Source organism: Volvox carteri (assembly GCF_000143455.1).
Source record: "Volvox carteri f. nagariensis unplaced genomic scaffold VOLCAscaffold_32, whole genome shotgun sequence".
NCBI classification, from domain to species: domain Eukaryota; kingdom Viridiplantae; phylum Chlorophyta; class Chlorophyceae; order Chlamydomonadales; family Volvocaceae; genus Volvox; species Volvox carteri.
In genome coordinates this window covers 1,134,984-1,151,117 of record NW_003307575.1, presented here as the reverse complement: position 1 = coordinate 1,151,117, position 16,134 = coordinate 1,134,984, and the positions used below count along the sequence as shown (strand labels likewise).

The 16,134-nt window shown below is 51.9% G+C and overlaps 2 protein-coding genes across 2 annotated transcripts; one reads left to right on the top strand and one right to left on the bottom strand.

Moving 5' to 3' along the window:
• Positions 1-380: 380 nt before the first annotated feature.
• On the bottom strand, positions 381-2,149 carry VOLCADRAFT_93611 (uncharacterized protein; the record flags this gene model as incomplete). The annotated part of the gene is made up of 3 exons (XM_002952778.1): positions 381-742; positions 1,029-1,061; positions 2,086-2,149. The coding sequence occupies 3 exons, from the start codon at positions 2,147-2,149 to the stop codon at positions 381-383; spliced, it is 459 nt and encodes a 152-aa protein (XP_002952824.1).
• Positions 2,150-8,137: 5,988 nt separating this feature from the next.
• VOLCADRAFT_93610 (uncharacterized protein) lies at positions 8,138-15,756 on the top strand (the record flags this gene model as incomplete). The annotated part of the gene is made up of 12 exons (XM_002952857.1): positions 8,138-8,220; positions 8,430-8,619; positions 8,947-9,013; positions 9,689-9,738; positions 10,554-10,655; positions 11,954-12,104; positions 12,622-12,719; positions 13,212-13,306; positions 13,473-13,593; positions 14,365-14,592; positions 15,042-15,119; positions 15,700-15,756. 12 exons carry the CDS (start codon positions 8,138-8,140, stop codon positions 15,754-15,756), a joined length of 1,320 nt encoding a protein of 439 aa, XP_002952903.1.
• Positions 15,757-16,134: the final 378 nt, after the last annotated feature.

Sequence of the window (16,134 nt, the reverse complement as noted above, 5' to 3'; positions counted from 1 at the left end):
ATAGTTTGCTGACCTGTTGTTTAGGAGTGTTGAACATTCTCCGATTGTGGTAGGCCAGTCACATTGCATGATAAACATATCATTAAGATATGCTTCTTGTTTTGGGTTCGTTCGTTGTCGGGGCGTCGTGTGGCGCGTGTTGTTACGGCGGTGGGCGGAGTGTGAAAACCAACGCCTTCGTACTGCTGGACGGATAAACCCATGGCTTGAGCCTGGGACTGATGACTCGCAGCTGCTGTTAAAGTTGTGACGGTAGATGACATTGCAGGTGGGACGTGGGATAGGTGTCTAAGGTCATCATAATGCACAGTTTGTGTGAGGCAGGAAGACAGTAGCAGCAACAACAAATGCAGTCTCAGCAGTAGTATGAACCATGGTGCTTAAGTGGGTACATGTGCCTTGAACATGTTTGGTGTCAATTGGATGTCGATGGGCAGTCTGTGCAGCTGCTCAATATCCACAACTCGCGACAGTGCTACATATGCTTGCCCTAGTCGGTTCATGTTTGTAAAGTCAATAATGACGGGATCCGTTATGGTATCGCCCTGCACCTTGTGTGCAGTTCTTGCAAAAGCAGGCACGACGGGGAACATTTTGCGTTCAAGCTTGGCACCATTCTTGTATTTGACCTCGCATATCCTTGGCAGGCGGATTATGGATTGGGAGTCCAAGAGCTGGAGTGACAGCATGGATTCAGTGATTTCTTGCACGATAGCTAAAGCACCATTTTCGATTTTTGGGGCTGACAGGTTTTTGCTAACCACGACCGTCATGCCAGGGAGGTAAAGGTGTTCTAAGAGCACGCCATGGTCTTGAATTGCTTTGTACAGATAAGCTACGTCATCGGGCGTATACCTATTTCCTTTGTGAAGCTTCTCGGCAGCTGTAATGTAGTATGCAATTGCAGTGCTATCTTATCATAATAAGCAAGATTGCTTATTTAAAAGCTATAATGAACAGAGTGAATTGGCCATTAATTAGGTATTGTTCTGCACAGTACATGCCACAATAATAAGTTACAGGCTTACCGGATTTAAGCTGAGCGAAGTATTCCAGCGCAGCTTGTGGTGGGGGTGGTGGAATAGCTCCGGAAGGAGTTTGTGGAAGCGCATTTGCTGGTGCAACTGCTGTTGGTTGTTGGCGTTTGGTAATGGTAGGAATTGTTGGTGCAACGCGCCGACAGATGCTGGCTTCATAAGCCATCCATTTTGAGCTGGCACGGTATTAGGTGACTAAAGCAAGTCATGTTGCTGCGTCTCATCGAAGGATAAGGTAGCAGCGCCAGCGATAGTTGGTGGATGCTGGTGTTGTACTGCTGATAGAGGAGAGCTGGCGAACGGTTGGACCATTTGTTGGATTGGCTGTGAGGTCGTCGCCGCTGCAGAATTGTGTTGCTGTATTGACGGTGTGGATATGCCAGCAGTAGCAGTAGTGTCTACGGCCAGCAAATCGGGATACAACTCGGCCGTAAACTCGTCGACACGTCTGCGTTTCCTCTGTTGGTTTTCATTGGTCGCAGATGTACCTGTTTTGACGATGTCATCAGTAAGAGGGTTTATTGCCAGGACAAGCGACCAATATGCCGTTCATACATATTCTTATTGCGAAAGGCACGATATGTGAAAGAACATGTGAAATGGTTTTTAGTACAAGGCACTGAGAAATATTGGTTCGCGATCAAAAACAGTTACTGGACAAATGCGTTTGTACGCTTCGGAAGGTACGTATGATACAACACGGCAGTCATTCGATAACTCACCAGGTATTATCATCAGTAATAGTAGCAGCCCAACAACGAGGAAAGCCACGCTCAGCGCTGCAAATGGTATTGGATTTTTTCGACGTTCTCGGTCGAGCAACCGAGTATGTTGCACCGGCCTATGCCGTTGCGTGTTTGCTGCCAGAGCTCCTTGAACTGTATGTACAGATTTACAGGAGCATTCGAGTAGATTACTAGACATAAATTATTCTACATTAATGACTGCTGAATGCCATGGACTATAGGGTGTTTCGCATGCAGGAATGTATGGCATGGTTAACGTGGTCCGCAGGTCAGAACGTAGGCGGAGTAGAAAGCGAACTCACCGGCAGCAAGGATGATCATCCACCAAGCGAAATGTGTTGGTATAAAGGTCGTGGAGATGGACATCTTAGCACTACCTAGAGATAGTATAGTACAGCACGATTACGACTTTGCAAAGGATTTCAGAATGCCTGATAGAATGATCATCCACCAAGCGAAATGTGTTGCTATGAAGGTCGTGGAGATGGACGTCTTAACACTACCTAGAGATAGTATAGTACAGCACGATTACGACTTTGTAAAGGATTTCAAAAAGCCTGGAAAAGTCTTTGTTCATATGCAAAGCCGGTAGAAGGCGTAGTAATAAGCTCGTCGGCTTCGTACGACTAATATCGACGCGCACGAAAATGACTAGGTAGAATCTCCAACAAGTGCCTTTTACGACAGAGATCACGGATTTGCAGCTCGAAAATGACTAGCGAGACTCTCCCTCCCGGGGGTGCTTGTACGACACGGATGAAAATGACTTGCGAACGTAATAAAGGCGGGGGCAATAATTTCCTTATCCTTTGTGAACACGAAATAATGCGGGCCGCGGACTCACAGCTCCTTCTCTTCTGTAACGAGGCAGGGCCGCATTCCCCGTGACCTGCAACAAGCGCCGCTCCTGTTTCAAACGTGACTAAATAATAAATATGACTCGTTAATATCAGCAAACAGAGCCGTTTTGTGCGATAACTGTAATGAGTTGCGGGCTGCCACATTTCGACTGATGCGTTGCCGATGCCATGGCATAATGCGCCTTGCACAAATTAAAACAGCATACAAGTATCGTGCAAAAAGAATCTGGCGTTCTTCCGGTTAAAGCCGCTTGCAGTGGGATCTCCGCGCGCACGGCGGTGCGCGCGATGCCAGACGCGCAGATAAAATAGATTACCCACGTGAGCTCGTCGTCTAGTTATCAGAGAAGACGTAAACAAACAAATAGCAGAACGCAGACCGATGGTTTCACGGACCGGAGCAAAGATGCCACTCGTCCTCACCCCACCCTGCCTCATCTTTGCCACTCCGGAGTGATCGCTGCCAAGTGGTTGCAGCAGATGCACCGCGCCACAATAGCCACAAACTGCAAGCTTTCAATTGGTGGTTTATGCACGCACTTAGCTGCAGCATGGAATGTGCGTTGGTGATTGGGCAACACAGAACGTGGCCATAGACGCAGGAAGTGGGCGGGGCGACACGAGCCAAAGAGGAGAATGCATTTTGCTGTCTGGATCTGGGTCCTTACCATAAGAGTAAAAACAAGAGTCTGGAACACACCAGCTAAGGTGGAAATGTGTTCAAGTGCGTCTGAAGTGATTCCAGAAGGCCCCCAAGGGCTCCACGGACTGCACACGAAGACGTGCGGTCCTAACCCGTGGACAGTCACTGTCCACCACGGTGGTGGACCCGGTTGTAGCGACAAATATGCGAGATGACCATGAATGGATTTTTCGTCGCCTTTTGATCCGACAGATTCCACTGGATGCTGTGGTTTGTGCAAAAACCGGAAAATTCAGCTGGAGCTCGTTTCCACTGTGGTGGTTTTCCTGTCGTTTCTTTCCAAGGCGCTAAATAGGCTCCGCTCCTGCAGCGTTAGCTAGGTTTCTATCCTATAGCGAAAAATGGCGCTAGAGACGCATTCGCTAGGCTTCGTTCTCGCAGGGCCACACAGGTTTCTCTAGGCTCATCTAAGCGTCATCTGGGATCTTCCTGCCGGGCTATGTAAGTTTCCGCCGAGATCTGCTGTAGCAGGGGTTCCTACCAGGGGGTTCAACGCCAGTCGCAACCATAACGTAACAAAATCCGCGATTGCCACCCCAATGAGGCCAAATGGCATCCCTTGTGCAAGTAGAAGCTTCGAAGTATGCCTAGTTATGCACAGAGCATTAATGGTTCTAATGATATGTCGGCGATTATAGTTTCTGATTTTTGGTCGTTTACAATCTGAAGCTGCGCATGAGCAATTCAATTCGTTCATGCTGCGTTCTTTGTTAAGGAACCAGTTTGCCATACAAACTCCTGGTGCAAACGAACCACGAGTTGATCGCAATTGGGACATATGCTTGGTGACAGCGGATGTTGTTAGTTCCTATGATACTGATTGGTGATTTGGCTCTGCAAGGTCTCCCCGGATCCCCGCCATGAAGCTTGCTGAGCGCAGCTCAAAGGGTTTCAGAGCGACATGCCATTGCCACATTAGGACTATTCGGGGTTACATGTCATCCGTCCAAACGCGCCACGATACGCAATTGTAGTATCGTGGCGATCGACAAAAAATTAGAAAGCTGATTTCTGTATATTCTCCTGTACTTTTACTTCTGTCCACATCGAGCTCGTCACCTCCGACTGGCCACGCATGCAGTACTCCACCAACTGCAAACACTTGCTGTGAAACATAAAAAAAATGTGTCTGAGAAAGAGGCACGGCTTCAATGGATTGGCCAGAAGGCAGTGCAGTTTCCTGCACCGACGGTTGCGGGCGGTTATCGCAAACAGCGATTAGTAGGTTTGCCTGTTTCAATGTGGATCACGCCCAGGTTACATTGTAGAAACCATAACTATCATGTATTATTCATATTAACAGGGTGTTTCCACTTGGCCGAACACTAACACTAAGTTTGAATGTTCTTCGTCCTGGACTCCTCTCTTGCCGTTCTAAATGCATATATTGATACTACTAATGATAGTAGAAAATATTCATCAAACAAATTGGAGGTTGGGGCACTCCTGGCGGAGAACCGTAAGGCCTAGTGGAAACACCCCGTACACTAAGTCCACACTTGCGCACACTAAAGTTAATTGGACCTCAGACCTGCCATTAACTTTAGTACCTAGCACTAACTATTTGGCGGGCAACTTTTATGAGCTGGATTGTCCCTTCTGACCATAGACTTTAGACGTAAGCAGCTATCTTTTTTCCTTCCTGCAAACGCCGCGTTGACTTGCGCACGCCCAACACCGACAGCCTCAGAACACCGCCATTTTGCAATGGAGCCCTCCTTAAATAACGTTCAGCAAACATATACTGCTCGTTTGCCTTCCTTCGCTGGCCGGACGTTGCCAAAGCACCATGCGGACTTCATGGCGGACATCATGACGCAGGCTGCGCCGCAGCGGATCTTAAATACGCGAATTCTTACAGACCTTGAGAATCAACAGCAATTAATCCCTGGCGCTAAAACGTTCAAAATACGAAAGCAATTTTGGTTTCGGCGCTCCTTAGTGCCGCTAGTGGAAACACTGTCACACTAAGTCCACACTAGCACATAGTGTACCGAAGATAGTGTTCGGACAAGTGGAAACACCCTGTAAAGATGCTTTAATGAATTCAACGTCGCGACAGTTATGTTTCGCATCAAGCAGAGTAAGCGAGTATGGCATATCACCATGCCTGGCGAACAAAATGTCATGAGCAGTGTTCTTGAAATAACGACAGGCCGCCACAGGAGGTCGTCACCGAGCTAACAATTTACGGGGGTGTTTCCACTTGGATTAAAAGTCACGGATTAAGGCTTAATGGAGACATTGCGCGGATTAGGACGGATTAGGCGGATTAAGGTTGGGGGATTAGTTAGGGATATACGCCCGTATTCGCGCGCTTCGCGGCTTAAATGTAGATTAACATGTAATAAAATGCGCACATTCTTCCTGTACTAAAAGCTCAAACTCGGTGGGGAAAAATTGCTGCTTGATGGCCACCAAGTATCAAATTGACATCTCGGAGTAACACGTTTTACAACGCCTCATAAAAAACCTGATTGATAGGTTGGAAGGTTATCCCTTACAAAGGCTATAGGTGTTCCTAGTTTTGGCTGTAGCAGGTCAACTCACTCTGTCAATAGGTTTCGCCAGTCTCACTCCAAGCCCCACAAACAGTGCAACAATGTGTTTGGGATGTTATGGCTCTTGCTGCAGTGCCAGCCATGGAGCATGGGAGACGATATATGGCTGCAACCATGAAAACCAACCCGGCACTGTTACCTGGCCCCTCCCGGGGACATTTTGCTGAACTGTCCGGTGTACGACAAAATCAGATCTGATATGGGTTTCCCACGCTTCGAGCATATGAAGGACGCTATGAAGTGGGAACCTGAACGCTTGGCAAGGATGCTGGAACGTACATGGTCCCACCGCAACTCTATCGTTCCCTTTGGTCGGTAGTAACCTTCATCACTTGTTTCGTTGGAAGTGCGAGGTAGGATGGTGCTTATAGGCGATCTGGCAGCCCTTGAGCCCTCGGCTCGTATAAGGGTGGTTTGCAGGTACGGGGAACGCACCCACGACCATGTAACAACAATTACTATTACTGGTTCTGTGTGCGGCTGCTGTCGTACGACCTGGATCACTGAAGCGATCCCTTCCGTTAGCTTCTGCTCTTCTGGTGAAGTCAATCTGCCTTCACTTAGTAGAGCTTTCAGCCTTGTCAGTTGGTGTGGGGGTTTTCTTCTTTTTTTGTGGTTGCTATTGTGGGGGCGTCCCTTGCTGTCAATGGGCGCGTATGCACTTGTTTGTATTATATGTGTGTGTATTCGCAAATGATGATATCAGAAGACTTACATCAAACATCAAACATAACGAATGATGTGATGCGATGCAGAATGTTTGTGTGTGTATGTATGTGTATGTATGTGTGTATGTGTGTGTGTGTGTGTGTTGGCAGGCAAACGGTGAAAATGGCGCAGGCATTTTTGTTTTGATGGTCATGCACATGTGTGCATGCGGACTAAAATTCCGCCTAACAAATGCAGAGCACGCATATGTGCGCATATGTATGTATGTTTGTTTGTCGGTTTGCGTGTTTACATGTTACTCCCATGTGTCTGATGTTAAGGGAGTAAGCAAGGTAGTAGGGAAAGTCTTACGACTTTAAGTCTTTCTTGATCAACAGAATGCCGGATGTCGCCCTGGCATGTCCTCCTCATGGGAGGAATACGAACGATAAGTCAAAGGTGTTTAACCTCAGAGTTTCTATTTGTGTGACCTCGTAACGTGGCCAGCAAAACCCAAATGGCGCGTAAGCTAAACGATGTGATGGCTCCGATGGCTCCGTTAGGTTGCGCTCGGCTGTCGTTGGGTGGTGCCCCGAGTGCGCATGTGTCTTACTTGGCTTAGCGGAAGGGGGAGTGGAGACGCGCGTGTACGACGGTGCGAAAATAAGCAAGGGTTGATTCAGCAGTTGATTATTGCTGTCTTCCTGGTTAGGGATCCTCCAGGCCCTCGATCAAACTCGATCCTACAAGAGTCTTCACATGCCCACTGTTCAGCATTGCTTAAGTATTCTTTTCGTGATCACCGCTTCGTTAGCTACCTGCATCTTTTTCGACATGAAATGCTGCAACGTCTCCCAAGTCCTAAGCTCGGAAGCTGCCCAGGTTTCGGTTCGCAGAATTTGTTGGGTCGCGCGCTGGTGGCGGGAGGCGCACCGACAGAAGTTTGAGAGCAGGATGTGCCCAATCGCATGTCTCCAGGGAAAACAGAAATAGTAGGTTGCCTCCTGCTATGTGGAACCGGACCGAGGTGCGGGAAGCCTCTTCGCGCATGCATTGCCCCTTCCATTGCCCACGTAAGTTGCCTTACAAGACTACTCGCGCCCAGGAGTTTAAGGCACTTCTAAAGGCTGGCAGTTAATCCAGGAAAGATTGTCATGCGGCGGCATGGAAACAGCATCCAATTTCGATAAACGGGAATGCGATTGTTACAGTGGACCCCGAACGGGTCGAGTGCAGCGCCCCTAGGACGCCTCCCGCACAACACTGTGGGCCTTATTCGAAAAGAACTCGGCGGGACCCTGTCGTCCTGTCAGTTTTCGTTAACAGTTGGTTTTCGTACTTCTTGTCGCAGTGTGTGCGAAAGATTCCTTTTCGCTACCTCAAGTTTTGTATGATCACATCGAAACTGCAACAACGCACATTCGTTTGCCATTATTTGCCCGTCGCATACCGTGCATGACTTCCTGTATCCCATAGCCTGGTCCGCGAGGCAGTTTGCTGTAGTAGAATCAATGTCGTCCTGGAGCACTTGATACATCAACGGGTTGGGCTAGAGTAGGCCGCGCGCGGGGCCTCGGAAACGATGGCCTCAGCGGCATCTGCTATTTACTTTCTTAACCTGCGTGGTGATATTCTGTTAGAACGAAGATACAAGGATGACGTTGAGTAAGTTCTTTGGCGGAGAGAAGCTTGGATGCCTACCGTTTCCCAGAACATCGCAACTTGCTGATGTATTGGAAGACCCCGCAGTTACGTACGCATGAAAAGTTTGATTAAACCTGTTGTTATTGATGAAAATGAATAGGATGTTGGGTTTGAGACTTGTCACCAAGATCCGTGACTGAGCCCTTGGGTGTTGCCCGGTGCGCCTGCAGCCGAGAGATAGCGGAGAGTTTTCGAGATCGAATTTTAAACGCACGCGATCGCGATGCCACGGCAGTTCATGGTCCTATTCGGACTCTTGGCTCAGTCACGTTCATGTACCTGCGCCACGCGGACGTCTACATCCTGCTGCTGACCCGAGGCAACGGGAACGCGATGTTGTCGTTCCAATTCATGACATCGGTAAGGGCACCGCGAGCGAGCAGCACAGCTTCTAGCTTGGGCTTCACCAGGAGCTTGCTGGGCAGCCGTTTCTCCTTCCGGCTTTGCCATCAACAGCTTGCAGGCAGCGGCCGCGTTTCCCCTTCAAACCCCAATTCCAGCTCAATGGCCGTGAGGGCGCACGCACAGTCGCTCAATTGTCGGGTTGTATGCTAACCCCACTGTTTTATCTTGCCGTGCTGTGACGGAAGGAAATTTTTCTGGGTTCGATATAGCAGCCGCTGTCCTGCTCTGCACCACCCACATGCTCTTTCTTCTCTCCCCCCCTTGAATGCACGCTCCATGCAGCTCGTTTCGCTCTTCCAATCGTACTTCGAGGGCGACCTTACGGAGTCATCGATACGGGCAAATTTTGGTAGGTGTGCCGCCGCCCCCGGCCCCACCCCCGCCCCCGCACCTGTATGTGTCAAGGTGTGAGCAGCATTGAAATGTGTGCCGCTCTCCATCAGGCAGGTATTCCTCACACGCTCTACCCCAGATATCTGCACTCCTGTACTCCTGCACGGCCTCATGGCATCTGCCGAAGGAAGAACAGCTGATGAAGATGCTGCATGAAGATGCTTTCCACTGCCCGCGTCGAAGAAGCTTCCGCACATGTTCCGTGTTGAATTGTTACAGAGTGGGAGGCTTCTGGGCCATGTTCCGTGTCACATACAAAATATGCACATACGTAGTACTTCCATACGACGGTAGACTGTTCAAGCTTGCTTCCGGGCCTCGAGGTGATGTATAGGCACGTCCGGTCTCTTCATCATCACTGCACACCTGCCCAGTCATGAGCCGGTGATGCGCACGTCGTACACATTGGCCGACTCGTGCAATCGCACGTACAATGTCCACCATGCTTCCTCCCTCTGCTTATCTATATGCGTGTATGTGTGCGTGCATAATATGTATATATGTGTGTGTGTTTGCACCTATATAGCTGTGTTCTCTTACAGGCGAGCGGGAGTGGACGTCCACATCCCCACTCGGCCTTGCCCCCGGTAACAGCTGCCCTCACCTCCGTCTTACCTTGTGCCTGATACAGTGCTCATGTACGAGCTGTTGGACGAGGTTATGGACTACGGGCTGCCCCAGGTGCGCCTGGAGCAGCTGAAACAACCACAGCCGTAGCTAGCTAGCTGTTGGGTTGCATGGCCTGAGGTGCTCTTCTACCGCATTCGGCGCGCCTCTGCACATGCAAAGGCTTCTCTCAGGCCATCCTCTCCGCACGCGTGATATGTGCTCCGTAATAATAGCTTCGCGCTTTCTGTACGCTTAGGCGCTTAGGCTATCTGAAGGTTCGCAGCAGAGGCAGGATAGAGACGAACTGGAGGCTTATACACCACCTACCCCCTATCCGTCTTATCTCTGGTGTCTGCTTCATTCGCCAGTGGTTCGTCGTACCCCACCAGGGGGCCCTCAGCCGATGGACGGGAGAGTCATGAATAAAGAGCGCCAGGTTGACCAGGTCCAGCGCCTCTGGGGAGAGGTCTTTTTTTCTGTCAAATGAGCGAGAGGAGCGAGGAAACAATGACTTGAAGTCGTTCAAAGGTGTCGCCACCGCAGCCGCTAGGGAAGCAAATAATTCTTGGCCCCCACGGCACTGCCATTGCTGCTTCCTGCTATTGCTGCTGTCCAAGCCATTGCCCTCCTGGTCCCTTACTCCCCCGCACCCCGGTCGGGGGCCAACCCCCCTCACTTCAGGGGCTTCCCCACGAATGAATGTGAGATGGTTCCTTACATTCCGTTTTCCACATCCCGTAATTCCCCACCCGACCTGCAGTACCTGTGTTCCCTTTCTTGGTGTATCTATCTATGCCCGGGGGTTCCGCCTATCTCCGGTATCAGCTTCACTCTCCTCCGTGGTTTGTCTCCCCCACCCCACCCCACCCAATCCCACCTGACCGCAGTTGACGGAACCGGCCATCCTTAAAACGCTCATCCTGCAAAAGGGCTACAGGTCGGATTTCAGCGGCCTACTCGGTGGCAACGTGTCGTCAGCGGAGGCGGCGGTAGGTGCTGTCCCTCCCGGGCGTTGTCGTGGCATGGTGGTGGTAGTGAGGAAAGGTGGGGTGGAGAGGCATCATGTGGGAAAAGGGGTCGTTGTGTCGACGTTTAAAGCGCCAAGGGCAAGAGATCCACCGCCCCGGGTTTGGATGTCTGTGTGTGGGGGGTTGGGGATGGGGTTGTGGGTGATAAGGAGTGTAATATATGCTGTTGTTGCCATTACGGAGCGCTGCATCTTGCGAAGGTTTTGGTCTATTAAAGGTGAATAAACTGCCGACATCTGTGCCGTGTCCCGGGGGAAGGGCGGACTCGTTGTGCCCGGGGCGATGGTGTGGTGTGTATCCGGCAGTTTTGGGATGCTGCTGGGAAGGTAGAAGCGCAGGGCTTAGGAGCACTACTCCCAGCACTCGCCCGCGGCGGAGTGTTTGTTACCATCGTGAGGTGTCTCTCCCTTGACCCGACGCCGGCAGTTCATTCCCTTGAAGTTTTCTTGCATGCATGGACCTCCCCCCCAACGCACACTCTCTCTTATGTTTGGTCCGGGAGGTTTCTGCGGGTGACCGGGTTGCGAAGGCGCCCGGGGGGAGTCGTTGGCTTAATGATACACAAACCGCAAGCATAAATTCATGGCAGGAGGCCGTCCGGCCGGTCGTATGGCTGGCAACTGTGCGAGCACAGCATAACAGTGCGGGCTTAGTAGCTTACTTGCGTCCCTTTCTCGGCTTTACTCGGAGGCCAGGAGGCTTCGCTTCTTTATGGAGACACGGCAGAGCATTATTCTCCTGGGGAAAAGTATATTACTTTTTTTCGCGCGGACACTACTTTGGCGTGGTGTCCTGAACACCTGTGGGGCCTGGGGCCCCCTGCATAACAACCGTTGCACACAGTTGAACTTCTTTGCAAAAGCCCTTGGCGGCGGAGTGTTCCCACCTCCATCATCATGAGGTGTCTTGTCTCTCTCCCCACAACCCCCGCATGTGTTTGGTCGGGAAGGATCCGGATGCGGGCCTGGGTGCGGGTTGTGACGGCGCCTCCTGAGCGGAGGGTGACTCTAGTGGCACGGTCCGCCTCTTTAGAGCTCCCGGGCATTCTTTCTTATATTATGCCAGTCCGCATTCCGGGGCCCGTCATGATGGCTCCGCACGCCTCGATGAACCCGTCCTTATGTGTTACCCCAAATCCTCCCACCTCCATCCCGTCTTTTAATTCGCAAAATTCTTTTTAAGTTTCCTCATGAACTTCCTGAAGCGTGCGTCCCCTGTCTCGACTTACTTGCCCTAACCCTGCCCAACCCCCCGAGCAGGCGAAGAAGGCCAAGGAGGCGGCTGCTGCGGCCAATGCCACTCTGTCAGTGACGGGTGCTGTGGGGTGGCGGCGTGAGGGCATCAAGTACAAGCGCAACGAGATCTTCCTGGACCTGGTGGAACAAGTCAATGTGCTCATGAGCACCAACGGTGAGGGAGGGAGAGGGAGGGAGGGAGAGGGAGGGTGGGTGAGGGCGGGAGGGAGGGAGGGAGGGGGGAGGGTGAGGGAGGGATGAGCAAGCAAAATCAAGATTGGAAACCAACTGCCGACGTCCTAAGGTGCAACCTGCTGGAGAGAAGTCCGAGAGAAAGATTTAAGTAGAAGTCAGAAAAAGAAGGGGGGCCCCATAGGCCGGCCTTGGGGTTCCCCGTTTGCGGGGCTTCCTGTATGAAGCTGGGGTGCCAGTTGTACGCTCGTATCGTGTATTGGGTTTCGGGGATGCAGCAGCCTGCAGGAGGGGTTGAGCGGTTGAGTGCAGGACCGGGCCAGCAGTAGGGGAAGTGTGAATGAGGGGTCTGCATCGTCGCCGTGTGTTGGTTTGGGGGAAGCTTTGGTGCCCCTGTGCCAGATGTGGCCTCTACCAGTCCTCTGAATGATGATCACCGAAGATCTGTTTGGTAGCGGCGGCCTTTTCATTGTCGGCGTCACCGGTTCAAATCGCTGCAGGGACAATTTTGCGCAATGATGTGGTGGGTCGCATCCAGATGAAGTGTTTTTTGTCGGACATGCCGGAGCTGCGACTGGGACTTAACGACCAAATGCAGGTGCGGCTGCAGCCAAGTATTAAGGATAAGTGCTAACAAATGTTAAGCAATTTCAGGAGTAAAGTTGGCAAATGGCACCTAGGGAAGGGGTACGGGAGCCGAATGAATATTGAGGGGAAAACGGAAGGAAGAAAACAAATAGGAGGCGGTAGGTGCACAGTTAGCCACGCACAACAACGGAAGTGGAGATTGGGGGAGGAAGCTTCCATCGCGTCAAGGGGCGCATGCTAGGGGGATGTTCATGTCTCTTAGGAGGCGGGGGAGGAGGAGGAGGACATAGACGGAAGACGCTAGTCTCCAACGCCTATCCCTCGCCTGTAGAAGCCGCAAGCTCGTCCTATTTTTCATGAGTCATATTCGTCGAGATTCACGTCCTCATGCACGCAAGGCCATAGCTATCGAGCAATACGGGCCGGTTGCCTTAGTTCCTTACGGTTCGTGCATTGCCCACCCACCACCTCCCCACCTCCTCCTGGCGCTGCACTGCCACAGGACGTGACGTTCCACCAGTGCGTCAACCTGGGCGCCTACGAGTCGCAAAAAGTGGTTACGTTCGTGCCGCCGGATGGCGAGTTTGAGCTCATGCGGTAAGGAGGGCTGCGGTCTGTCGGGCCCCCTAGGGCAGCCAGCCTATAGCCTATAGACGCCCCCGCCCCCAAACCCGCACCCCTATCTCCCACCCTCCACCTGCCGACCCGCTCCCCCTCTTCCTCGCTCCCCCGGTTCCCCGCCCGGCCCCCACCCGCCCCGCAGGTACCGGGTAAATGAGGGCATCACACTGCCCTTCAAGGTGCTGCCCGTCATTAACGAGGTCGGGCGAACCAAGCTGGAAGCCAACGTGACTGTCAAGTCCACCTTCTCCAACAAGCTCATGGTGAGACGGAGGAGCAAATGGTAATTTACTACCTTAGGTTTTGTCTGCTGTTTTGTGTTGATTGGTAAACTGGTGTAGTTTTTTTCAATTGGGCAGGTTTTCGTGGTGATTAAAGTGATTTAGACGTACTCTTTTGCCTTTACCTTTGCCTTTTGCGGCATTTTCGGGCGGCCATGTCACTGGCTTTTGGCGGAGCGGGGCTTACTTAGTTCATACATGACCCGGCCTGCATTTGTGGCCCCGTCTGGTTTCGTCTGGCTGACGTCCTGATGTCAGAGAGTGATAGTGAGTGCAGCGGGTACCTGGTGGGTACATCGCCAGTGCGCAAATCACCCACTTATGGAGAGATGTCGGGAGAGCCTTTCAGGGATCCATGTGAAAAACCCCCAACCCATGTATACCCAAGAACTGCCTGATGTGGGCGTCACGGCTTTTCTCCATCCCAAAATCACTACGGCTGACGCGCTTATCCCTTCCTCCTCCTTCATGTTGAGTATTGAAAGCGAAAGACTTCAAACGCGCTTTGTTCCCCAGAGTTCAACAGTCAACACGTCACACCACACCACACCACACCACACGACGCAACTAGAATCAACTTGTTGGGGCCTGATGTACACCTCGCCGCAGCAGCAGTTGATAACCGTATCGTAATCATCCATTCCACAGAGATCTTTGAAACCCCCATCCAATCCCCCCAATCCACAGAGATCTCTGAAATCCCCCCTCTCCCCCGCCCCCCCCCCCCCCACACACACGCACACACCTCCCCAGGCCGGGCCTGTAGTGGTGCTGGTGCCGGTCCCCGACAACACCGCCTCCGCCAAGCTGCTGGTCACAGCCGGACGTGCCAAGTACGACGCCACGAAGAAAGCCCTGGTGTGGAAGATATCCAAGTTTATGGGGGGCGCAGAGCACTCGCTGCGTGCAGAGGTGACGCTGGTGGCCTCTACGAGAGAAAAGAAGCCGTGGGGGCGGCCGCCCATCCAGATGCAGTTCCAGGTGCGTGTCTGCTCGTGTGCTCGATATGCTCGTGTTTCAGTTCCCAGGGGGGGGTGCCCTCCCCGAATCGTCGCAGCCTACCGCGTCGCCGTATTGCAACTCACGCTGCCGTGGGGGTTTCATCCTTGCTGGGCCCTTTTTACGTGCCTTTGCGGTTTAACCGTTGTTGCAATCGCTGCTGCTGCCTGATGTTTGCTCTGGTGATCATGATGAGTTATTTCACAAGGGCGTCACGTTCGCTATTGGTGCTGGCAGTACTACTTCCGCTATACGGCTACTGCTCCTGACACCGGTGTTATTGCTGCTGCGGCGGCGCATCATCATCATCATCATTATCATCATAATGATAATAATAATGATAATGATAGTGATAATGGCGATGATCTGCTCTATTGCTGTGTCGCGATAGCCTCGAATGGCTTTTTTCCTGTTCCCGCGGCGGTGTGCAGGTCCCCATGCTGGGCTGCAGTGGGCTGCGGGTGCAGTACCTCCGCGTGGTTGAGCGGAAGCAGGGCAGCGCGTACAAGGTGAGGAATTTAAAGCAGTTCTCCTGATTTCAGCGCGGCGGGAACCGGCGATCAGAGCAGAAACTTGCGAGGATGGTAGATGGTGGTACAGGGGTAACAAAGCGACTAGTCCTCCAGCAGCAAATTCGTAGAAAGTGGTGTGGAAGGTTGCTATTCATGTCTTGCAACCGAAAGGAATGCGTGCGCGAATGACCATAGGTTGGAAAGTATAGCAAGCACGTATTAGTGGGGGTGTACAGCTGGCCGTGGGGACCGGGCATGGGCCATCTCTGAAGGGAAGGGCATGATGGGACCGTGCGATTCTGACCTATCGGGCGTCTGCCCGTACTAATAACAATGGTCAAGCTTGGCAATTTGCTTGGGCAATAGGATAGAGCAGACCGGAAACCCGGAGCTGATTGGTAGGACGTCGACGCGGCTTGGTTCTTGGTTGCGGGCGTGCAGGATCGACGTTGTTGTCCTTTTCCCCACCCCCCCGCAACGCGGGAATGGCTTTCCCGCAGTATATGCTTCGAGGAGACTTCCCTTTGGCTTCCTCTTTCTTTTATAAAGCATCCCATGTGCCTTGGTTGCGTTGCAGGTCGACAAGTGGGTACGGAAGCTTAGCAAGAGCGGCGACTTCCTCGTCCGAATCTGAGCAGCGACAATTTCTGCGCTCGTAATATGGACTGATGGCTGCGGCTAGCTGCAGCTAGATGGAAAGAGCTGTTTGGGCTCGTTTTAATGTCTCTGGACAACTTCGAATATAACACGGGGCGTCTTAACGCCGAGCTTCTAAGGGCCAAAGGGCCGGCGGGTTCCTGCGGTGCATGAACAACGGGGTTTCTGATGGGTTTTTTTTAAGGGAAGACGCTTTTCTCCCTTTACTTTTATTTCACTGTCTCTTGCGATGAAGAAAGTCGAGTCCTGTTTGAGCAACGCTCTCTCTCCCCCCGTGGGTAGCGTCTGGCTGTGGGATATATGTACTGGATGAGTGGGTTTACTAATGGCATATGTCATTATACATTGCGGTATG